This window comes from Mustela nivalis, assembly GCF_964662115.1.
Source record: "Mustela nivalis genome assembly, chromosome: 15".
Lineage (NCBI taxonomy): Eukaryota > Metazoa > Chordata > Mammalia > Carnivora > Mustelidae > Mustela > Mustela nivalis.
In genome coordinates this window covers 87,128,041-87,151,524 of record NC_139034.1, presented here as the reverse complement: position 1 = coordinate 87,151,524, position 23,484 = coordinate 87,128,041, and the positions used below count along the sequence as shown (strand labels likewise).

The window sequence follows — 23,484 nt, the reverse complement described above, 5'->3', positions numbered from 1 at the left end:
GCTAGTAGGTCTAGGGCTACTTTAAAAACAGCCGCTGGGGGCGCCTGGGTGGCTCAGTGGGTTGGGCCGCTGCCTTCGGCTCAGGTCATGATCTCAGGGTCCTGGGATCGAGTCCTGCATCGGGCTCTCTGTTCAGCGGGAAGCCTGCTTCCTCCTCTCTCTCTCTCTGCCTGCCTCTCCATCTACTTGTGATTTCTCTCTGTCAAATAAATAAAATCTTTAAAAAAAAAAAAAAAAAAAACAGCCGCTGGGCCTTGGATATACTCCTCACTCGCACTGGAACAAGAGAATTTGTACTTAGAGTAAAATCAAAAACGGTTCCGTGATGTGTGCACTTGACCTTCTGTGGAACTAAGAGCACTGCACATTCGCAAGGTGGGGAGGCAGAGGTGAAAACCATGAAGTGACAAGTTTTCCCACGTTTGTCCCCCTGCTGACCGTGTCCTCGCTCAGGAAAGCTGGAAAGTGGGACAGAGCTCAGTCAAAAAACAATACAAGACTCGATGTTGAGATAAACCAAATTTGCCTTTTAATAGCTACCAGGATTTAGATACAACTGCCCAGAAGAAAACACGGTGAAAGAGGAGCGGTGCACGGTTTTTAAGAAATCTGGTTGTGGGGCGCCTGGGTGGCTCAGTGGGTTAAAGCCTCTGCCTTCGGCTCAGGTCATGATCTCAGGGTCCTGGGATCGAACCCCGCATCGGGCTCTCTGCTCAGCAGGGAGCCTGCTTCCTCCTCTCTCTCTGCCTGCCTCTCTGCCTGCTTGTGATCTCTGTCTGTCAAATAAGTAAATAAAATCTTTAAAAAAAAAAAAAAAAAGAAGAAATCTGGTTTTAAAGTAGAATCGGTCTGGGGCGAGGGGACTGAATGCCAGAGCATCCGCGAAGCGGGACAAAGGAGCCCCACGGTGCCGTCCTGGCAGAACGCACGGAGAAGCCTACGGAAGGACTCACGTGCGCAGGACCCAAGCCCACGGGGAGCCGCAGAGAAAACCGCGCGTCCAAAGCACCATCCACAAGCCAGCCAGAGGCTCACAAGGCACCTCGCAGAGCGCGCTTCTTTCACAGATTCTGCTCCTGAGGACACATCCACTTCCGATGACCATGTTCAGTCCCCCCACCTGGGGCCTCCCGGGACCAGTACTGGCCCACGTGTGGCCACGCCCTCCGAGTGTCCAGCTTTGTCCTGCCTCCCCGAGAGAGCACATGGCTGGGCCACATCCCAAGGGTCCCCCGGAGACTGCCTCCCGCCAGCAGACTCGAGCGCACACGGAGGAGCAGGCGGACCCCTGCCCTCATGCTTGGGGCTCAGTGTCCTGTGTCCTCCAGAAACCGGTCACTGGTTGTTATGAAACACTCCCATTAAGCACATTCGATGCAGACGACTTCTGCCCACACGATTCCAACCGGATCAGTGTCAGCAGCGCACGTGAGCACGACCACCAGGGCCACAGTGCTTGGGGACCGCCACCTCAACAGCACGCTCGCAGGTACTGAACAGGATCGACAGGACCTGTGAGGGCACCCACCGCGGGGATGTCGTCGCGTGGACGCACGGCACGTGGGTAGGGTGGGCCTGAGTTCCTGGAGCACACGCAGAGCTCAGCGGCTCGTCTCCTGCCGAGCAGCTCGGAGGAGTTCAGGAATTCTTGGTCTAGTGTCACCTCTCCAGCTGCACACGCAGCCAAAAATCCACCCCTGGACCACGCGGTCTGCCACCCAAGGGCTGGGACACAGGACGTGGCTTCCTGTGACAAACAGCCTCCCTGTCCGTGGGCAGCTCACTTCCTGGGGCCTCTGCTTAGGTTTCAAAGAGGCTGCGGAACGCGGGCCCGACCTCCGCGATCATGTCGGTGGTGGTGGTGGAGCGGCCGTGCTTCTGGAAGGCCTGCCGGCTGCACTGCCTCGTGAGCGAGCACGCACCCATGGCGGCCAGGAGGAGAGGACTGGACCTGGAGAGGGACAGCCGTCAGCACACGCCGCACACTCCAGCTTCCCCCCATTTCCTGGGGCCCCAAACAGCCCATTTCAAGTCTGCTGTGCCTGGGAGGCAGAAGGCAGCCTCACGACCGGGAAGCAGACATCCCCGCGGCTGGAGAACAGGACAGCACGGTTGCCCCCTGAGGAAAACCGGACCCGCACTGGTCGCGGTTCACTGTGACGCTCAGTGCCAGGAGAACTTGGAAGATCCGAGCATGTGGGTTCCAGCCGCCATCCCCAGATGCCCCGAGAGCTGTTTCCACGTGGACATGCCCAGGCAGGTGCTCCCCGCCTCCCGGTGTGCCGCCACCCCGTGGCCTCACAAGGCTTCACCGCTGGCGAGGGGCGGAGGGGACACCTGCCCCATGGTGCGTGTGGAGGACGAGGCCTGTGGAGGACTGGGCCCTGCCTGCCCTCACAGCTCCGACCACAGACGCGGGCCAAGCCTGGATCCCCGAGTTCTGTCTCCTAGAGGAAACTCCCACCTTTCGGGACAGGGGTCAAAGCCAGCTCACCCCTGCCCCGCGGATTTCTCCTCCACTGCTCTGCTTTACAAAGGGTACACATGGCATCCCGGAACAGGGTCTCAAGCTGACACGGACGCCCCGAGCCACTGGCACTGAGGCACAGGGCAGGGCCCCGACCTCACACGGAGCGAGAGCAGCCCAGGTGCCCACCCTGGGACCAGCCCTGCCCGGTATCACTTCCACGGGACACTGACGTTTCACGCGGCTCCGCCTTAAACGTACGGGCCACTTACACAGCTCATGCGGTAAAGCTCTCGAGAGGACAAGCGAAGGAGTCACATACCCGTTCGTCTTCTCAGGTCCGGCACGCAGCGCCCAGTGCACCAGCACACCCAGGGCGCCCGACAGCAGGTCTCCCTGGCCACCGCACCTGCGGCCGCTGCCCTCCTGCACGCACTCGAGCACTGGGGGAAGGGGACGACACGGCCGTCAGGGGACGAGCTCTCCTGTGCCTGAGGCACCATCTCGACCCCGGCAGCTCTTCTCTAATGTTCTCAACCTGGCAGCCTGGTGGACAGGAGAACAGACCCGGGCCGGCCCAGAAGCACGTGTGCAGTGTGGGCGGTGAGCAGACTCGGGCCTGCTGGAGAGGATGGGGGAGAAGCAGGCAGTACCCGGGGTGCTCAGCCCACTGGACCCCCTCGGGGACACGCGCCACCCTCAGAAGTGCACGGCCCGCTAGCGCCCCCCCCCCCCCCCGGCCGCTGATCCATTTATACAGTGTGACCAGCAGCCGCCTCAGAAGCCAGGTGGTCACATCCTCAGGAAGGGTCGCGGTCTAGGGCGCCTCCCAGCAACAAGAACCCCCGAGATTTCTGGGTCCCTCAGAAAACACTCCCTCGGCGTGTCCTGCTTCCTCCCGCTCTCTGGTCAGTAGCCCTAAACTCCGTGCTGTTCCAACAACCGGCGCGCTCCCTGCCTCCCGGTCAGACCACGGGAGGGGAGGGCCTGAGTGCGGCGCGGGGCCTCCACCCTCACTGTCCCTGGTGGCGCGTCTCAGACACCCCCCAGCTCCCCCTGCTGCTTGCACTGGCCAGCCGGCAGGCCCGAGCCAGAGAACGAGGGGCAGACCGCCACATCCGGCCCCTGGGACCCCCGCCCCCCGGGCACCAGCTCCCGGCGTTCCCCCACTACCCAGCCCTCCTCAGGACAGGAGGGAAAGCAGCTGAAACATCCAGGCGCCGCCTCTAACACCGCAGCGGAGCGGGCCGGGCCCCGGGGTGCCACCTGCTAGCAGGGCTGCAGCCCCACTGCTCAGCTTCCCACGGATCCCCCCAGAACCAGCCGCTGCTCCAGGCGTCAACAAGGATCAACAAGCGTGTCCCTGCCCTTTGCAAGACGGTGAAAAGTAAAACCAACCTCATAGGGAGCCCGTGTGTGGAACACGGGTGACCTCAGGGATGGCGTGTGCCGTGACTGGCTTTCCAGGGGCTGTCACGCAGCACTGCCGCACTGAGCGACATGCGTGAACACAGCTACCCACCCTGTTCGCCGTCGGAGATCACGTCCCGCTCCCCTTTCTGGACCACGGTCACATTCCCCAAGGCCCGGCTGAGTCTTCGCACAGCTTCGCGATGATCGCTGCCGTCCCCAGGGTCTCTCAGCTCCAAGGTGGGACAGCACAGACCAGGCCGTGTCGGACACGTGGAAGGAGCCCACCGTCACGGGTAGGTCCTGCCCATCCACCCTGATCCCTCGGACCTCCCCACGCTACACACACACCCCCTCCTCCCGGAGCTCTGGCCCCACACGTGGAGGGGGCGACCCATCCACTAAGGGGAAGGAGGCCCAGGATAAACGGCCAGCACGTCCCGGGGAGACGCACAAACACCGCTCAGCGCCCTCCCCCTGCCGCGGCTGGAACCTCCCGGGTCTGCAGAGGGGACAACTGTGAATAACCAGGCACTAGCATCTGTGGGACGCTTACTTTGTGAGAACTCCGGGTTTACATCTGTCATCTGGTTTCGTCCTCAAGCCTATGCAACGATGCTCAGCAGCCCCGTTTCACGGGCGAAGCAACACGGGACAGAGACCGAGTGCGCTGCCTAGAGCCCCACCCCGCCTCTCAGCCTGTCACAGACGTACTAGTGAGAAGACGCCCCATCATTCCATGCACCACCAAGAGAGAAGGGCGCTGTCACATGTGGGGACACGCCCTGACTCGCTGGCCATCCGCAAGTCTGTCCCGCAAAGGGCGGGGGGGCAGAAGCACCAAGCCGCCCCGCACCCGCCTCAGGACGGGCAGGGCCTGCGCCCCATCTTCTGGGTGGTGAGCACTCACCACGGCTTCAGAGAGTCTGCCGAATTCCACGTGGTTGGGAGTGAGAACCGCCTTCCGGTAGCCCTGGATGAGGGCCGGGTGCCGAGCGACCAGCCACAGCCCGTCCTGCAGGCAAGGACAGGGACGTAGGGCACAGCCTCAGGGGCCTGGCTGGGAGGAGGGGCAGGAGAGGAGAGTCACACTCACTGCATCGATGACAACGGGGATGTCCCTGGCCTTGGATGCTTCCAAGATGCCCTGCAAGGAAAGAATGAGATAGTGAGCAACATCGACCAAGACGCCCGAGCAAGCGGTTCGCTGAGGAACTACAACATGAGGACACCGGCAAACACACAGAAAGCGGAAGTGCAGACAGGACGCAGAAGACCCAGAGGAGCAGAGAGCAGCCCCCGGGAGGCAGGCGCTCTGGGAACTCTGGAAACAGGAGTCTGTGGGAAGCCCAATCCGCAGCGCTGGGCCAGGAGAGCTCATGGAGGCAGACCCCAAGCTAGAGGCTCCAAGTTCCCACCGACACTCACCCCCAGGGCTCCCAGAAGAACAACCCAAAGTCTTCATAATTCTTCCAAATCATGAGCTTCTATGCATTTTTTCTAACACTCTGTGTTTTAAAATAAGTGACCATGATAATAAAAGTGGATCACCTCTCCGAAAAAGTTACACTAAAAATCTCAGAGATTAAATAATAATAAAATAAAACCTCAGAGGTTTTTGACTGCATTATGTATCTATCTGCGATCACCATACACACGGTCGCTTACTATGAACCAGTATTTTGCGACGAGATGGCACATCGCAACAGCACGTAACCACCATCTCCCCTGAAACACACACTTGAGGATAGAAAACATGGAGAAGAATGAAGCAAGAGCCCCCCCACCCCCCAGGATGACTGGTGTCCTCACTGGAGGAGGAGACCAGCACACGGACACAGCAACAACTGGGTGAGGACACAGCGGGCAGGCAGCTGGACGTCTACCAGCCAAGGACAGAGCCCTCAGAAAAAACCAAACCTGTTGACACTTTGCTCAGGAACGCCCTCCAGGACTGGGAGGACACCGAGGTCTGCTATTTAAGCCCCTGGCTGCGGTGTTCTGCTGTGGCCACCGTGTCTGGTGGAGCCTCCGTCACTTCCACTGCCAACAGCATGAACTCCCTAGCAAGCACCTTCTGACCCCCGAGGAGAACAGGAGAGGAACCAGCAAGTAAATACCGGGCGAGAGATGGCCGCTCTGACGGCCACAAGTCCTCGTGTCCAAGAAGTGCTGACTCTTTGTGAGACAGCTTGGACTCGGACTCCAAGGGAAAGGAGTCTGCAGATGGCGGCCGAGCGTCTGGGACATCACTAGGACGTCACCAGGACACAACTCCGGGTCCTGGGGAAGCTGCTGGGACTGAAAGACACGGGATCAGAGACCAAAATACTCAGAGTTGTGTGAACTCGAGCGAAGTCTCTTCACTTCTCTGAAACTCTGCTTGCCTGTCTATAAAATGAGGATCATGGCCCAATTAATACTTTTTTTTTTAAAGATTTTATTTGTCAGAGAAAAAGAAAGTGAGAGAGAGCGTGCACAAGTAGGCAGAGGGAGAAGCAGGCTCCCAGGACAGGTGACTTGAACCCAGAACCCTGGGATCATGAGCTGAGCTGAAGGCAGAGGCCTAATCCACTCGCATCCCTCAGATAATCCTCTGCATTTGTATGAGGATGAGAAATACCAACTCGAGATCTACCCAGTTCCTGGCAAGGGAGCTGGCCGTGCGTAACCGGCAGCCGCACGGAGGCCACCGAGGGCCTCGCCACGGCTCCATCCACCACTTAGTGAGCAACCTCCCCTACGGGTGGACGGCAAAGGAGGGAAGGAGCCACACACCCACCCATCAGACGAGGCTGGGTGGTCCGACCAGGAGCTCTCCACGTGGGACATGGCCCCCGGGGGGCAGCAGGAGAGCAAGGGTGGCCCCCGGCAAGGGCAGCCCTTTAGCGTGAGACGGAGCTGCAGCAGCCCACGCCACGGCCATGCAGCTCCTAGACATCTGTCTTCAAGGACAAACAGCCCCATGTGCGGGAGTGTCTGAGACATCAGTAACAGATTAAGAAAGCTGCAAACCACCCACGTGAGCCAGTTAAATACAGTGTATCATGATGTAACTAACAAATGTAACGAGGAACATGTCCACAGTTCTATCAGGGAAAAGCCACCAGGACGTACCTTCAAGAGCGAGCCACCAAGGAGCACAAACAGCGCAAGGGGAGCTCATCGAGCCCGCGTCCTGGGTCCGGAGACTCCAGCTCAAACCGGCGCGCACCGCGTGAGACTGGGCACCGCTCAGCGGCTGCCTGCGCCCCAGCCCGCTACACGAGCACGTTCCCCGCCGCCTCTGCTGAGCCCCAAATGCCTGTGGAAACACACAGGACACGCAGCAGCCGAAATGCTCTTGAAATGAACAAGGCTGGCGGGATCCCACAGCCACCACCATCAGGACTGCGTGTCACAGCACAAGCACAGCCATAGAAATCCGTAAACTGACGACAGCCCCGAAGTACACCCTGCAGGTGGCCCAGACGCGCAGAGTGGTGCGGGAATGGGTTAGCCGCTCCTTTCGCCACACATAAAAATTTACTCAAAATGGACCACAGACCTATGTGTAAAAGCTAAAACAATAAAGCTCTTAGAAGAAAATACAGGACTTAAGCAGAATTAAAAACTCGTGCTTTAAAAAAAAAAGCGCAGGGACGCCTGAGTGGCTCAGTTGGTTGGGCAGCTGCCTTCGGCTCGGGTTGTGATCCCGGCGGCCTGGGATCGAGTCCCACATCGGGCTCCTTGCTCCGCGGGGAGCCTGCTTCTCCCTCTGACTCTGCCTTCCACTCTGTCTGCCTGTGCTCGCTCTCGCTCGCTCTCATCTCTGACAAATAAATAAATAAAATCTTTAAAAAAAAAAAAGCGCGGCAAGGAGGAGTTCCTCCAAATGTGAAGCTGGGTTATCACAAAAGTCCACACATGAAGCTTGAGAGGGCGCTGCTCGCAACAGCCCAGAGCGGAGGCCACCCCATTTGGCCGGCACGCGACGGAGAAACAGAGTGCGGTCGGTCCACACCAGGTACCCAACCGCAGGGAGAGAGCGGAGCGCCGACCCGCACCGCGATGCTGCCGTGTGAACGCAGCTGGGCCGGAGCGCCGCGTACTCTAAGAACCCGCTGCCCCGGAGGATCTGGAATCAGTGGAGGAGAGGCTGCCAGGAGCTGGGGAGCTTGAGAGGAAAAGAGAGCAGTTGCTAGATGTGGGGTTTCTTTTGGGATGATGAGAATGTTCTAGAACTGGTCATGGGAGTGGCTGCGCAACTGCGAATGTACTTAGAAACCACAGAACTGGGCGCTTTAAATGCATCAACTTAACTAAACCTGAAGCTAAGAACTTGACCACCTCAGGGGCCTAAGTTAATTTCTCCAAGATTCAATTTCTTCATCAGAAAAAGGAGGATAATGGGGCACCTGGGTGGCTCAGTCAGTTAAGCATCTGCCTTTGGCTCAGATCATGATCTTGGGGTCCTGGGATCGAGCAACCACAGAACTGGGCGCTTTAAATGCATCAACTTAACTAAACCTGAAGCTAAGAACTCGGCCACCACAAGGGCCTAAGTTAATTTCTCCAAGATTCAATTTCTTCATCAGAAAAAGGAGGATAATGGGGCACCTGGGTGGCTCAGTCAGTTAAGCATCTGCCTTTGGCTCAGATCATGATCTTGGGGTCCTGGGATCGAGCCCCACCTCTGACTCCCTGCTCCGCAAGGAGCCTGCTTCTCTCTCCCCCAGTCCCCCTGCTTATTCTGTCAAATAAATAAAATCTTTTAAAAAAGATGAGAATAAAGAGAGAAATCCACCTAATATGGCTGTTTTCAGGATTGCACCAGACAATGAACTCGTTCCAGGAACATCTAGGAAGTGTCTGCTATGGAGGAGGCGGGGAGAGGGACTCAGAGCCTCTGGGCTCCCTCCCCTGTGGAATGGGGGGACCGCCAGCCCTGACGGGCTTGTGCGGGAACCGAGTGCAGCGATGGGAAGCGCGCGGCAGACGCACCCAGCGTGAGTGTACGAGTCACAGACTATACCCGGCAGGACACGAGGAGGAAGCCCACAGTCAGGGAAGTGCACAGCCCGTCTCAGGTCGCCTAGCCCACGCCGGATATGGCCCTCGCACGCGTATTTGTACGAAGGAAGCAAAATACTGATAAGGAAAAACCTAAGCACATTTTCTGAGCACATCTGGTAAAATCTAAGCACATTTCCCGCTCGTTTAAACTGCTGTTTCAAAAATAAGCTCTACGGGGCGCCTGGGTGGCTCAGTGGGTTAAAGCCTCTGCCTTCGGCTCAGGTCATGATCCCAGGGTCCTGGGATCGAGCCCCGCATCGGGCTGTCCGCTTCGCGGATAGCCTGCTTCCTCCTCTCTTTCTACCTGCCTCTCTGCCTACTTGTGATCTCTGTCTGTCAAATAAATAAATAAAATCTTAAAAAAAAAAAAAAATAAGCTCTACGTGTCCCATCAGAGATCGTGACTTCTCCCTGCACGGGAAATCCTCCACTGAGGGACGAAGTGGCCAACCCCAGGGCACCCAGGGACGCATGCTGGGGTGCTGACACCGGCAGCAACTCGGAGGGGACCGACGCGCCCGGGGGTCCGGGGGGCCAGCACAGGCTCGGGGCCTGCCGCTCACCGGGCAACACCAGGAGCCTCTCCATTTGCCGTTTTGTTCGGAGACACCTGGACAAGTGGCTTCCTGAAGCCAATGGCGGTGAGACCGCGTGGAGGCCGCTCGAGCTGCCATGACACATGCCACAGGCTGGGTGGCTTAGAAACAACAGGAACGCACTGCTCACGGTTCTGGAAGCTTCAAGTCCAAGATTATGGGTGCCAGGGAAGATTCCCTAGGGGTCACAGACCAGTCGCCAGGTCCTCACCTGGTGGGAGAGGGAGGGAGCTCTGGGGCCCCCGCTACAAGGGCCTGAGTCCCTCCAGGAGGCTGCCCCGCCCTCACGGCCCAATCACGCCCCTGCAGAAGCCTCACCTTGGGGGTCAGGCTCCCAACACACGAACGTGCGGACACACGCACTCGGGCCGCAGCGCGGTCACCGACAGCCTCGCGAACAGCTGTGGCAGGCCGCAGCTGCCGGAACTTCGAGGCTGCTCATGTAGACGTCAAGCCCGTCTACACCAACTGCACGCGATGTCTCCCAAGTATGTGAGCGAGAGCCACCGCCATGACTTGAGCAGCAAGTTCAATGAGCACGAGAGGAGGAGGACAAAGACGCCAGAGAGTGTCGTGAGCGACACTCTGTCGTGACTAAGCAGGGCCAGAGGTTACTGGCCAAGTCACAAAAGGTCACAAAGCCCATCATCCCGAGGGTCATCCCCAGCCTGGCAGGAGCCGTCACCTGCCTCTCTTCCCGGAAACAGACACCTCGGGGAGAGACCGTCACAGTCCGCCACCTGTGCAGAGCGCCACCATCCCCGGGCGTGCGTGCGCAGCAGACCCGCAGCCCCCACACGGGCTGCCCCACTCAGGTGACCGCTCCCCTCACGCGGCCCTAAGGCTCTTACGCTCCTCAGCTAGGATCCGCTCCTACTTTTCAGCAAGTGGTCGAGACCCACAATGCTGCCTGGCTTGTGCCGTGCGCTGTGCTGGCTCCGAACTAGGAGCGCTCAGAGGCCTGGTGTTGGTGGCGTGTCACCGATAGCCACGCTCAAGACCGGATGGAACTGGCTCTCAGACTATTCCGTCCCAAATGAACTGCTGGTACCCTCACAGCGCTGTTCCCTCAGCTCTCTGTGAAGGCTGAGCGGCTGTGCCTCCAGGCCCTGCGCACCAGGCAGTCCCGGGGACGCCCCCGGGGCAGTAGCACAAGCTAATGCCCTAGGGGACTCATTCCGTCTGGGCCGGCCGGTTTTAGGCTCTTTCCTCTCTGCCTAGTGTGTCCTCTGCCCCAAACCATCTTAATTAGTCCATCAAGAGGAACCGGAACGCTAAACATCGCAAACTCCAAGAAAATGCTTCTTTTCAGTCTTCACGAGCCGAGTCTACGAGGACAGACACGTTCAATAATTTTCTACACTTGGGGCGCCGGGGTGGCTCAGGCAGTTAAGCGTCTGCCTTCACCTCAGGTCATGATCCCAGGATCCTGGGATCAAGCCCCACATTGGGCTCCCTGCTCAGCGGGGAGCCTGCTTCTCTCTCTCCCTTGGCCGGCTGCTGCCCCTGCTTGACCTCTCTCTCTGCCAAATAAATAAATGAAATCTTTAAAATAGTAATAATAATAATAATAATAATAATTTTCTACACTTACCTTAACATTTTCAAGAAGCGTATCATCCCGACCCAGGCCGGGCCCCACGACCAGGGCGTGCAGCCGCGGCAGCCACTCCTCCACGTCGCGAACGGCGCTGGGGCTGTCACTGCGGCGAGAGGAGGAGGCCGGAGCAGTTTAGTACAACTCGCACTCTCTGGCCTACCTTACTAGGGAGACTACACATTCTTCTGCATTTCCCTGGTTCCTTCTCCTGCTGCAGGACCCAGGCCAGGACCGCGGTCTGCATCCTGCCCCCACACGCCCCCGTCATCTCTGTAGATGAGCTCACCCTTTCATACCCAGACGCAGGAATGCAGCTTTCAGCATCTACAGGAAGCCACCCCGAGACATTCTGGCTACTTTCAAAACTGCCTTTGCCTTCCAGACTGAACTGGTTTGTTTCCATCACACAGGCATACTTTATGTACTCACAGGGGCACCGGGGGACCCTGTCACTTAGAACAGGAACCGACGGCTGTACGGGACCGTGTCGCTTCGCCATGCCACATGCTCGCTCATCGCCATGCCACATGCTCGCTCATCTCGCTCCTCTGACTGTTAGAACCCACCTTGTAAGGCTCTGCCCCCAGCAAGCCCACCGCGGGATCCAAGCCCCCGCGCTCAGTCTCCGCGTCGGACTGCAGAGACACGGGCCCTTCCAGAAGACTGCCAAAAGTTCTCCTCAACACCCCTCCTCCCCGCTCCTGCCCCCGCTCGGCTCCCAGCTGTGGGGCGCCGGGCTGCCCCCGCTGACAGAACTGCTGCGCAGCCCCCACTCTCGTCCCGCACCTCACAGCCATGCCGCCTGGATGTGCTACAGGCAGCTGCAAACACACCCAAAGCCAGCTCCGCAGCCGCCCCACCACACCCGCCCCCCCAGACCACTCCCCTTGTCGAGTCACAACTAGCTCGGACCAACCCAGAGTGGCCTCCATCTACCCGATACCCCACCTGTCAGCGGATCCTGGGGCTGCACTTCCAAACGGGACCCCTCTCCTGCCCCATCACTCACCCTCACCAGCACGCTCCCAACTCCCTCCTCTGGCAACTGCTGTGTCCACCCTGGGCCCCAAAAGCGCATTCTCAACAGCATCCAGGTAAGGCTTTTAAAATGCACACTGGGGACACCTGGGTGGCTCAGTTGGTTAAACAGCTGCCTTCAGCTCAGGTCATGATCCCAGCGTCCTGGGATCGAGTCCCACATCGGGCTCCTTGCTCGGCAGGGAACCTGCTTCTCCCTCTGCCTCTGCCTGCCTCTTGGCCTACTTGTGATCTCTCTTTCTCTCTGACAAATAAATAAATAAAATCTTTAAAATGCACACTGGATCCTGTCACCTCCCCCCCAATGCAAGTCTCTAACAGCCTCCTTCCCCCTCCTCCTCACTTACGTGAAAGCCAAAACCCAGAGGATGACCCCCATGACTGCACAGCTTGGCTTTGAACCTCTCCAGTCCCCCACCCGATCCTGAAGCCCTTGGCTTGACCTGAGACGCCAGTCCTGCCCCACGTCTGCAGGTCCCTACCTGAGTGACACACTCTGGGCCCCTGCCCACCATCACCCCCCTGAGAAATACACATGGGCCACGAGCATGCACATGTGACACATGGCCCACGTGCTGCCCGCACGGCTGGCCTTTCCTCTCCCCGGCCTGCCCGCCACGTGGTCCTCACCACCCTCTAACACCCTGTTCTCCTGCGCGTCCATCTCCGGAGCTGTGCGGCCCGATAGGGCAGCCACCAGCCCCATGTGGCTGTTTTAACTCGGTTTATGAGAAAACAGCTTCTGTGTCCCGCCGGCCCCATGTCAGGTGCTCAGCAGCCACAGATCTGGACAGCACCAAGAACATTTTCCCCACTGCAGAAAGCTCTAGAGCACAGGGCCGCCCTAGAAAGGGGGCTGCATGGGAGATGTTTTGTCTGCTTGGTTCAATGCTGTCCCCAGGGTAGCAGAAGTGTCTGCTGAATGTGGGAAGGCCCCACGCCTGCCTGACAGGCCCCTCATGACTGTTGTGGGCAGCACAGCCGCAGGCAAGGTCCAGACCTCTCCCAGGAAGCTGCGGCCATTTCTGGTGCGCCCCGGGGGCCCAGACCTCATCCCACACTTATAAGCACGGCTGCTACTCTCCTGGCCATAGATCGTGGGCTCCGTACTGCTTTCTCCTCTCCTCTGACAGCACCCACCTTCCACCCCCCAGTACGGCAGCCGCTCCACAGAGGCCCTTAGCGCCATGAGAAGGCCCCGTGGCCGAGTAGCACGGCTGTGAGTGAGCACCCCCGAGCGGCCACACTCACAGAACCGGGTGAACGATCAGCTCCGGGCTGTACGACTTGATCACCGGCGCGGCCTCCCGGGTGCAGAACACGTGGGACAGATCTGCGCCCTGAGGAATGAGGACAAGAGGCGGACTCAGAGCGGGGCGCACGCAACAGATGGGGAGGCGGCCTCACCACAGCTGCCCAGGGCCCTTACTCCATAGCCAGGCGGCTCAGATGAGGAAGGAAGCTAAAAAAAAGGGCTGGAAAGCAAGCAGACTTTTGCTGCCACCCAACAGGCAGGTCACCTGAGACCAGCTCAGGCTGTGTCACCCAAGGGCTCCCAGGAGCATGTTTCATGGCAACTGTGCCAACTGGGCCACCAGGACTTGATCGAAGACCTGGGAAACCGCCAAGTCGCACAGACGCCGACTGATTCATGAGGACTGAAGCGGCGTTCTAGGATCAAGGTGGTCAAAGACAATTCTAGTAAAACTTCGGTCAAACAAATTCCAGTTCTGGGGCATCTCAGTGAGTTAAGCGGCCGCATTCAGCTCGGATCAGGATCCCAGGGTCCTGGGATGGAGACCCTTGTCGGACTCCCTGCTCAGCGGGAAGCCTGCCTCTCCCTCTGCCCCTCCCCTGCTCATACTCTTTCCCTAATAAATGAAATCTTAAAAAAAAAAAATTCCGGGGATGCCTGGGTGATTCAGAGGGTTAAGCGTCTGCCTTTGGCTCAGGTCAGGATCCCAAGGTCCTGGGCACAGCCCCGCCCCGGCTCCCTGCTCAGCGGGGAGCCTGCTTCTCCCTCTTACTACCCCCCCACCCCCTTTCGTGGTCTCTCTCTCTCACATACTCGCTCTCTCAAATAAATGAAGTCTTTAATTACAGTAATAAGGAATCCAACAGCTGACTAGAGTGAGAAGCTGTAAGCAGACCTACCACTTTGAGAGCCGAGATGGCAGCGAAGTAGGGCGCTCCGGTGTACCTGAAAAGGCAGAGCGGACAGTCAGCATCCTCCGAGAAGGCCGCCAGCACAGCGGTTTAGTGCGAGGTTCTAAAGACGGGGATCACAGAGCACAGGGCCCAGCACCTCGTAGCACGGGAGCCCCGCGAGGCCTGAGATCCCGACCTGCGCGGAGATCAGGAGTCCGCCGCTCAACCGACGAAGGCACCGCGTGGCTGTCACGTCAGACCTCGGTGCCGCGTCAGGACGCCGGCGCTCGCGGCGCTGTGCTCAGCCTGGAGTCTCAGGAGTCCGGGAGCGCTCCCCGACGGCGCCCAGAACAGCAGCGCGCAGCCAGGCCCCGAGACTAGCCCTCTCCCTCCGGCTTCCATCCCACCATTCCCGAATGCTCTTATTTTTAACACGGCCTCAGGCAAGGAAGAGGGGGCGATCAGCACGTGCGGCAACAGTTGAGATGTCTGCGCGGCTCCAGTATCAATTCTGGGAATCGATCCCGGGAGTTAACCAGATGCACACACAGTTGGAAAACGTACAGATGTCTACAGCCATGCTGCTCGTTTGGGGAAAAGAACAGAGGTGACCCGATCGCCTATCAAGAGGGACAGTAAATAACTTGCGTCTTTACAAGGAACACCACTGACCAAGAATCGGTCTCTAGGAAGCAACAGGGAATGACTGATGCCAGGACCCCCCATGAAGTGAAAAGGTCACACCACCAAACAGCAAGCAGAGAGAATGCAGAGCCCTGACGCCTGCTTTCTGTTTCAGAAAACAAGTATCTGATGTAAGCTGTGAGTGCGAAAGCGTCCACTTCGAGCACCGCCGCCTCCAACGCGCCACCAGCCCAGGACTAGGCAGAGAGCCAGGCCACCCCTGCCCACCAAGGCCAGTTTGTTTCAAAGATCTTGGCTGATTTCATAACTGACCACTTGGACCACTCGTATTCTCTTCTGGTGATCTGAATCCCCGCGTCCATGCTATATGTCCCCCACTAAAGAGTGAGCCTTGACACCCCGCCCCTCACCCGCCCACCTGCTCTGTCCACCCACAGCCTCGCTGTGTGGGCCCAGGGCTGTGTCACGTTCAGATCTTGTAGGTAACACATCTTTATTTTTCCAGTTTCCTGATAGCTGTTACTTCAGGGCATCCTCTCTGTGATCACAGCAAGAACCACGGGGGCAGCTCCAACTCCAGCACTGGACACTGACAGGCTAAGACCCGCAAAGAAGTGACAACACGGTCCCAGTTTTGTAAAAAATAGTTCCATACACAGAAGAGTCTGGAAGGCTAATCATGTGCCCATGCTGTATTACTACACGGGTACTATCGAGTCTTCACTTCCCACATTTCTGCGGTGTTTGAATTTTTACAAGCAGATTAAACCTTTATAATCGGAGTAAAAACGATCCTACTTTAAAGGTTAGTTCCTAAAGCTAATGGACATTTCTTAAGTTACATAATTACCCCTAGCATGCTACCCTACAGACTTATCTGAAAAAGAAAACCTCACAGCCAGTTCTTCCCATGTAAACATCCCAAAATACAAGGCAGGAGAGGGAGGGGACATGAGAAATAAGACCCCTGTCCCCTCAACTCTCTCAAGGGCCCACAGGCCCGGTGGAGGCCGCATGCTGGCCTCCATCCCAGAAGCTGGAGGAGGCGGCCTTTAACTGGGGACCTAAAGGAAGAAAAGCATCTTAGAGCTAATGATCCAAGAGTCCAAAATGCAGCAGGAGAAAGAAACAGAGGAGAAGCGGAAGCCAATAATAGAGGAGCGTTTCCCTCATCCAAAGGGACCACGTCTACAGACGTAAGGGCTCGCCAAGTCTCAAATCAGATTCGTGAAAGAAGACATACCCGGACACATTCGGAGGAAACTGAAGACTTCGAAAGAAAATCTCACAAACATCCAAGCAAGAACAAGATACGAATTAAGACAATCTTCTTTTTTGTGGTGCAGAATACAGGCTAGAGTACAATGTGATCACACGCACAGTTTACCAAAAAGATCACACGGAGACTCCTCAGCTCAGGCAAGGCACAACACAGCCCACCCACCACAGCAAGGCACAGCCAGTGTGCCAACTCCACAGGGTCCCCTGTCAAAGAAAATGCCAGAAGAGGCCAAGGACTCCCACCCCAAGAGCAGACCACTGGGCCAGGCAGGAAACCGGCAGCAGCGCACAAAGTTCCGTGCAGTACTAGGGGTTGCGCTAGGAATTCCCTAGGAGCTCTTTGTCAGCGTTAACTCTCTCCCGAGTGGCATGTATGATTCATCATGGTAGTTAGAAAAGACAACCCCTAGCTCAATGTGAAACCGTAAGAGAATTTCCAAATTAATAAAAGGAAAAACCTAGCAAAAATAAGGAAAAAATGGACACATAATGTAAAATGAAGAGAAAACGTAACAAGCCTTAGAAAGTGCCTCAGGTAGACTAAAGTGAACAAGCAGACTGCTTTGTCAGAGCAGGTACGGTCGGTCACACGGGGTCAGGAAACAAATCAAGCTACGTATTATTTATAAAACACCTAACTACGTGATAAACCGCTGAAAATACACAGCCAGGCAGACAGCACATCGATACGAACAGAGAGTAAGCAGGGGCAGAAATGGTAACCAAGGTCAGATTTAAGTCAAAGGCAAAGGTATCATTTATAAACAAGGACAGGTTATAAAATTTTACGTGAAAACAACACAGCAGCAAAATCCACAGAACTAGAAAGCAAGCCTTGAAAACAGGCTAGGATCTGTCAAATTTCCTTAGTGACTTCCAAGAACATCTTCAAAATGACAAAGTAAACCAAACACGTACTAATCTCCAGATTACAAAGAAGCACGTGTTTGTGGTACGCAGCCTGGTCAATACGGGAACGTGCAAGACAAGAAAGCCCGCCCCAGCCCCACCATGGGCGCAGCTCCACAGCGACATGCCGGTGACAGCTCATGCAGGCCCCTCACTGTTCTCTCCTACGCAGGCACAAAGTTCATCCCCGGAAAAAAACAGGGGTCAGAACATCAGACTACACCGACAAATGACTGCTGGGGTCCAGCCAGACGGACAGACGGACAGACGGACAACCGACTGACAGGCGGGCAGAAAGCCAGACAACAGAGACTGCGTAACCGCGACCATCTTCCGAGTCACTCACTCTTGGCAGCCCCCGACGACGCCTATTCTTCCATCTTGGCCTTTGTGCTTCTGGGAAGTCAGAGGAGGTATAATATTTCTCACCAACTGCAACGTATTTTCCATATCCTTTATCGAATGTGCTTTATGCAGTGAAAATGCTCTTTGTAAAACTGAAAAACATGAAAATGGAATCATTCAGAAAAATATCAGCATGCATAGCAAAGAGACTGAAATAAGACAGCCTACTAACCAAAACACCCCAAAGTCGACTGAACACGAATGCTATAGATTTTTATTCAACGGTTTCATTATTTTTAGTTTTTTTTTTTTTTTATTTGACAGAGATCACAAATAAGCAGAAGCAGCAGAGGAGGTGTGTGAAGCAGACTCCCTGCTGAGCAGAGAGCCCAATGCAGGGGCTCGATCCCAGGACCCTGAGATCATGACCTGAGCCGAAGGCAGAGGCTTGACCCACTGAGCCACCCAAGTGCCCCCACTGTTTTATTTCTGTAAGCAAATGACCCTTAGAAATTACAACACAGCACTAACACTATCTGGACGTACCAACTTTTGTTTTTGAAACATACCAGGCATTTCTGAAGTCCAGTTAACCTTTTAGAAAGCGTTTTAATGCATTACGACCTAAGAAACTACGCACATCCCACACGTCAATCTTCCACTAAGTTTATCCAGTCTCTTCTCTCAAGCTGGAAAAGCAAACCTCCCATTCACCCCTTCCGCTGCCATAGTCCTACTCCCAGCCATCCAGTCACGTCTCGGACACGCCATTAGATACTCATTCAACAACCCAGAAATGGTGTTCTAAATAGAGAACACAGCTTACACTGGGTTCAGAGTAGCATCTTAAAACAGTAAGACGATTTCGAATTGTTTATAAACAGCTAGATCTTAATTGCCTTTCTAGAAAAACTTCCCGCATATTTGCCTTGGTATTTAACCCAGCTCAGCTGTGAGAGAAATGCCACATTCTGTAGCATGTTGTGTACTCGAGGTCTGAAATAATAAAGCACGTGTTTTCCCTAGAATTAAAGGGTCTGTGCAGAGCTAACAACACTCACGAAAGGAAGCCAACAGTCACTTCCTTCCAGTTATCCCAGCAACACAGAAAACCCAGCGGTGTTACAGCTCCCGGGAAGGCCACGAGCTGCCCGGCCCCACAGCCCCGTAAGACACACCGCTTTATGTTTACTAACACTCTTACAGTTTCACTTTTTATTCAATAATCTTATTCAAGTAATTTTCTTTAATGAGTAGCTGTAATGGCCTCCTCAGCAGATGTGCCAGCTGCTGAGACCCCCACATGTGAGAAGTTAATTACTAGGAGTCCACCCCAACACTTTCCACCTCCCAAACCGACACAAGACTAAAACGCAAAACCGAATCCCTACTGGGGGGCACCTGGGTGGCCCAGTGGGTCAAGCCTCTGCCTTTGGCTCAGGTCATGGTCTCAGGGTCCTGGGACTGAGTCCTGCATCAGGCTCTCTGCTCAGCGGGAAGCCTGCTTCCTCCTCTCTCTCTGCCTGTCTCTCCGCCTACTTGTGAGCTCTCTCTGTCAAATAAATAAATAAAATCTTTAAAAAACAAAAAAACAGAATCCCTGTAAACCTTTGGCCAAGAAAAGGCACAACTGGACGTGCTCAGCAGTGGCAACAACCGGCTGATCCCTCTGCTTCCAATGTCTGCTGGCACGTCCACAGTCCTGCCCAGAGGCAGCGAGCTACCAGAGCAGCCCAGCTCTCTCCTCCTCCCCCTAGTTCACTCCACCTCCTGGGTGCCTGCCCACACCCCCATTCCCAGAGCGCTCACACCATGCACGCCCTGGGAGCCGCAGGAAGGGAACCAGAGCTGTGCCGTCAGAGCCGGTGAGCCAATACTGACTGCTGAAGACCACCCCTGCGGCCCTGCAAACACATGTGCTCCCAGCTTGAACCCGTCCTGTGTAACAACACAACCGGTCAGTAGGAGAATGTCAGGACGGCCGCCCCTTCAAATTCCCATCACGACATACAGGTGCTTTTTAAAGTACAGAAACTGGGATGCCTGGGGGCTCAGTTGTTGGGCGTCTGCCTTCGGCTCAGGTCATGATCTCAGGGTCCTGGGATCGAGCCCCGAATCAGGCTCTCTGCTCAGTCGAGGGCCTGCTTCTCCCTCTCCCACGGCGTCTACTTGTGTTCCCTCTCTCACTGTGTCTCTGCCTGCCAAATGAAAAGTCTAGAAACTGTAAAAGTGGAATCCAAACAAACCATCAGGCAAGGGGTGTTCTGGGTTCCTCACAATGCTGTGGGTCTATCAGTTCTAGTACTTCTACTCCCCGCGTGGTCACACAGAGTATCCCTACGACTGCTACCCTTTGCCGACGAGGAATGTGACACGGCTCCCACCTCTGGCTTTAGGACAAGTGTTTCTCATCCTTGATCACCTCGGATCTGGCACACAGCAGGACACTCCATACATGTGGGGTGGATTAAAAGCATCTGGGGGGGGCACCTGGGTGGCTCAGTAGGTTAAAGCCTCTGCCTTCAGTTCAGGTCATGATCTCAGGGTCCTGGGATCGAGCCCCGCAGGCTTTCTGCTCAGCGGGGAGCCTGCTTCCTCCTCTCTCTCCACCTGCCTCTCTGCCTACTTGTGATCTCTGTCAAATAAATAAGTAAAATCTTAAAAAGAAAAAAAAAAAAGAAGAGCATCCTGGTTTAGTGCCCCGTGTATCCTGTTACAGACAAGGAAACCCGAGCCCACAGAGACAGGCCTGAGGGCGCCTGGGGTAGTAATGGATAAGCCAGACCATTAGACACCATTTGGCCACAATGCCATTTCACAGCAAATCATGTCTCTTTAACCAAACAGTCACCACATCAACCAAAAGACAAGACGACAAGGGTCATATCCTCCAGAGTAACATCCCTTCCGAAGCTCAGCGGTGTCGGGGTCTAACCAGAAGCGGGGTGCGAGTAACCGCGCACGGCTCCGCAGCCTGCCCCGCGCTCCCGGGGAGAGGGCGGGCCGCCAGCAAGGGCCGGAGAGGGTCGGCTCCCCTGCCTGCGCGCAGTCACTCGGTCCCAGCCGGGTCCGGCAGGCACGCGGGACCTGTCCACAGAAACGTCCCTGTCTCGGGTGAAAACGCCTTCGCCCGAGGCGTCGGGAATTCACCCCATTCAGTAACTGGGTCGTGTTCAGGGACTCCGAGTCTGGAGGAACAGGTCAAACCCGACCGACTCGGGTTTGTTTTACGGAAGTGGCGCAGGCAGCTCGGAGGGCTGCGCGGGTTTCCGCAGCCCGCGCGGTCCTGACCCCCACCCCGCGGGATGACCGCGCTCTGACCCACGCGGAGCCGCCCGTCTGCCGGGCCGACGGCAGCCCCCCCGCCCCTGCAGCGTCCGCGACGCCCTCAAGCTAGGACGGGAGGGCAGGGCGCCGGAACGCGCCTGTCCTGGGGGAACGTTCCGCAGCTCGGCCTCACAGTACACCGGGGCGAAGGCCACGAGACCCGCTGACCACAGGCGAGCGCTCAAGACGAAGGGCCCGTCAAGGGCTCGGAACAACTGGGCGCGGAGGCCCCTCTGCCGCCGTGCGGGAGCGGCAGGGGCTGCGGGACGTGGAAGCCAGCACGGCCCCGCGCGGGAGCGGGAGTGCCGCCGCGTGTCACTAGACCGAGACCGAGGGCGTCCGGGCCCGGCAGCGGACGGACAGGCCGACCCCCGGCGGTCCCCGCCGCGCACCCGCAGCACAGCCGGGAGCGCCCCCGTCCCGGCTCCGCACCGGCCTGGGACCCCTTCCCGGCCGCGCCTCCGCCGCCCGGCGCGCGGGACGTCCCGCACACACCCCGGGCAGCCGCGGGACGGCCCCGCACGAGGGCCGCGGGCGCTCCCGACGCGCCTCCGCACAGCCCGTCCGGATCCACGGCCAAGGCCGCCGCGGGGTCCTCGGGGTCGTGCCCTGCCCCGCGGTCCCGGCGCTGGCAGGCCCTGCCCCGCGCGGGCGGCTGCGTTGCGGGCCGCCCGCCAAACCCTCCTCGGTCCCCGGCTCGACACCCCGCGGCCCCGGGCCCCGCGCGCGCCCGGCCCTCCACGGCGCCTCCGTCCCGCCGAGCGCCCGCGGTCGGGTACCTGCGTCCGGCGACCGCGCGTAGAGCACGAGCGCGGCCGAGAGCAGCGCCACAGCGGCCGCGCCGGCGAGCGGAGCCCCGGCCCCCGCGGGAAGGGCCATGCCCGCGAGGCCGGTATCGCTCTTACCTCGGCGGCGGGCCCCGGCAGCCGCCCAGACCGGACCCACAGCCATCGCCGGACTTCCGGGCTCCCGGCGGCCCCCGCGCCGCCGCCGGAACCAGAGCTCGCGGCGACTTCCGGCTCCCGACGGCCCCCGCGCCGCCGCCGGAAGTCGACCCTCTACATCCGGCCTCACCCTCCCCGGCCTGGCCTCCGGCAGTCGTAGGCGGTCCCTGATGCTGGACAAGCCCGTGCCCAGCCCCGGAGGGCCCCAGCGCCGCACCCCTGCAGAGCGGCCGGAAAGCGGGTTTCGGCCGGAGATGCGTCTTAGCGCTCGGTGTTTGGGTCTTTCCGTCCTTCGTGTTTGCGGCCGGGGCCGTCTTAGCGCACGGGCGGGAGGCTGCTGAGCGGCACCGGCGTCCGGACCTAAGCCTGTCTCGGGGACGCCCCTCACCGCCGGCGGCTGCGGCGCCTCCCGGTCTCCCCGCGGCGACAGGCCGTGTCACTCCCTCGAGGAGGTCGTGTCGCATGCCGGTGAGGTTCGGTGGGGTGAGGTCCCGAGCCGACCGCCGGGAAGGGGGCCTGGAGACCCCTTTGGGGCAGGACCGAGAGCAGAAAGGCCTGCTGCCCCAGCGCGCTGACGGGGCTCCTGGCGCGCCCGGGAGCCGCGGAGGGAAGGAGACGGAGGTCTCCGAAAGGTCTCCGGTGGACGAGGAGGACCTGCAGGCCGCCGGGGCCGCGCTTCCTCGGCTTCAGGTTTCCCCTGGAGCAAGACCTTAACAGTAAGACCGTTGGGAAACGTCTGGAAGCTGAGTTCTCAAAAACGCGCTTTTCTCTTCGTAAGATTAGTTTGTTTATTTGACAGAGAGTGACCCCAAGCACGGGGAGAGGCAGGCAGAGGGAGAAGCAAGACGCCGGGTCTGAGGCTTGATCCCGGGACGCTGAGCCTCAGGACCCGAGCTGAAGCCACACCTCACCGACTGAGCCCCGCAGGTGCCCCAAGAACGCCCCCTTTCCTTCCTTCCTTCTTTCTTCCTTCCTTTCTTTCTGATATCATTTATTTGACAGAGAGAGGTCACAAGTAGGCAGAGCGGCCGGCAGAGAGGGGGGGGAAACGGGTTCCCCCCTGAGCAGAGGGCCCACGGGACTCGATCAGGACCCTAGAATCATGACTGAGCCGAAGGCAGCTGCTTAACCAACGGAGCCACCCAGGCGCCCCAAGGATGCTTATTTTTGTGACTCGCTAAGACATGTGTAAACCAGGGGAGCGTCCTGTCTTGCAGGGCTGTCATCTCTATGAATTAACCATTTGGTTTTTTTCCTCTCCGCTAAGGGCAGCCAGGAGTGCCTGAGGAATGTCACACATGTTCCACCCGGGTGTGGGGGCCTTGTGGGGTGTCAGCTTGTGCTTTGTCCTCAGCTTGCCTTCTCCTCCCTCATCTCAGACCGTCCGGTGGGTTCCCACGTTCAGCAAAATCCAAAGTTCCTTTCTTTGGGCCTTCCAGCCCTGTGCTCCTCGCACTTCACTCCCCTGCCAGTGTCCTTGCTCCCTCTCTCCCAGCTACACCGACTTCTTTGTGCTCGGTCTGTGCCGCCAGCATGCTCCTGCTGTCCCCTCTGCTGGCCCTTTCTCGTCGAGACACTGACGCGGGCCTGCAGGTAGCAGTTCCATCTGTGCCGAGCCGTTCCCGGCCGTTCTGTGTGAGGTCCACACCCCTTCTTGCCTGCTTCCTGCCTTAGCACTTCGCACTGCTTGACTTACCCGCTCAGTTACCCGTTTGTCCT

General features: G+C 57.8%; 1 protein-coding gene across 2 annotated transcripts; it reads right to left on the bottom strand.

The window, feature by feature from the left end:
* Positions 1–506: 506 nt before the first annotated feature.
* NAXD (NAD(P)HX dehydratase) lies at positions 507–21,797 on the bottom strand. Of its 2 annotated transcripts, XM_082701021.1 has the most exons (11): positions 21,601–21,792; positions 19,447–19,692; positions 17,496–17,646; positions 14,321–14,366; positions 13,418–13,506; positions 11,123–11,231; positions 4,974–5,024; positions 4,788–4,892; positions 3,990–4,110; positions 2,790–2,910; positions 507–1,951 (listed from the first exon to the last, which is right to left on the bottom strand). In XM_082701021.1, the coding sequence occupies exons 3-11, from the start codon at positions 17,597–17,599 to the stop codon at positions 1,801–1,803; spliced, it is 897 nt and encodes a 298-aa protein (XP_082557147.1). In that variant the 5' UTR covers positions 17,600–17,646; positions 19,447–19,692; positions 21,601–21,792; the 3' UTR covers positions 507–1,800. The 2 variants fall into 2 exon arrangements, with proteins under 2 accessions (XP_082557147.1, XP_082557146.1); XM_082701020.1 differs by lacking the exon at positions 19,447–19,692 and having other exon boundaries at positions 21,601–21,797.
* Positions 21,798–23,484: the final 1,687 nt, after the last annotated feature.

Bases quoted from the DNA above. Each gene is read 5' to 3' on its own strand.
- NAXD (XM_082701020.1), bottom strand. From the start codon at position 21,772: ATGGCTGTGGGTCCGGTCTGGGCGGCTGCCGGGGCCCGCCGCCGAGGT. The intron at 4,893-4,973 runs GTGAGTGTGACT...CCTTGCCTGCAG, and splicing joins TCCCCGTTGTCATCGATGCA to GACGGGCTGTGGCTGGTCGC. The intron at 4,111-4,787 runs GTGAGTGCTCAC...CCCACCTTGGAG, and splicing joins GCAGACTCTCTGAAGCCGTG to CTGAGAGACCCTGGGGACGG.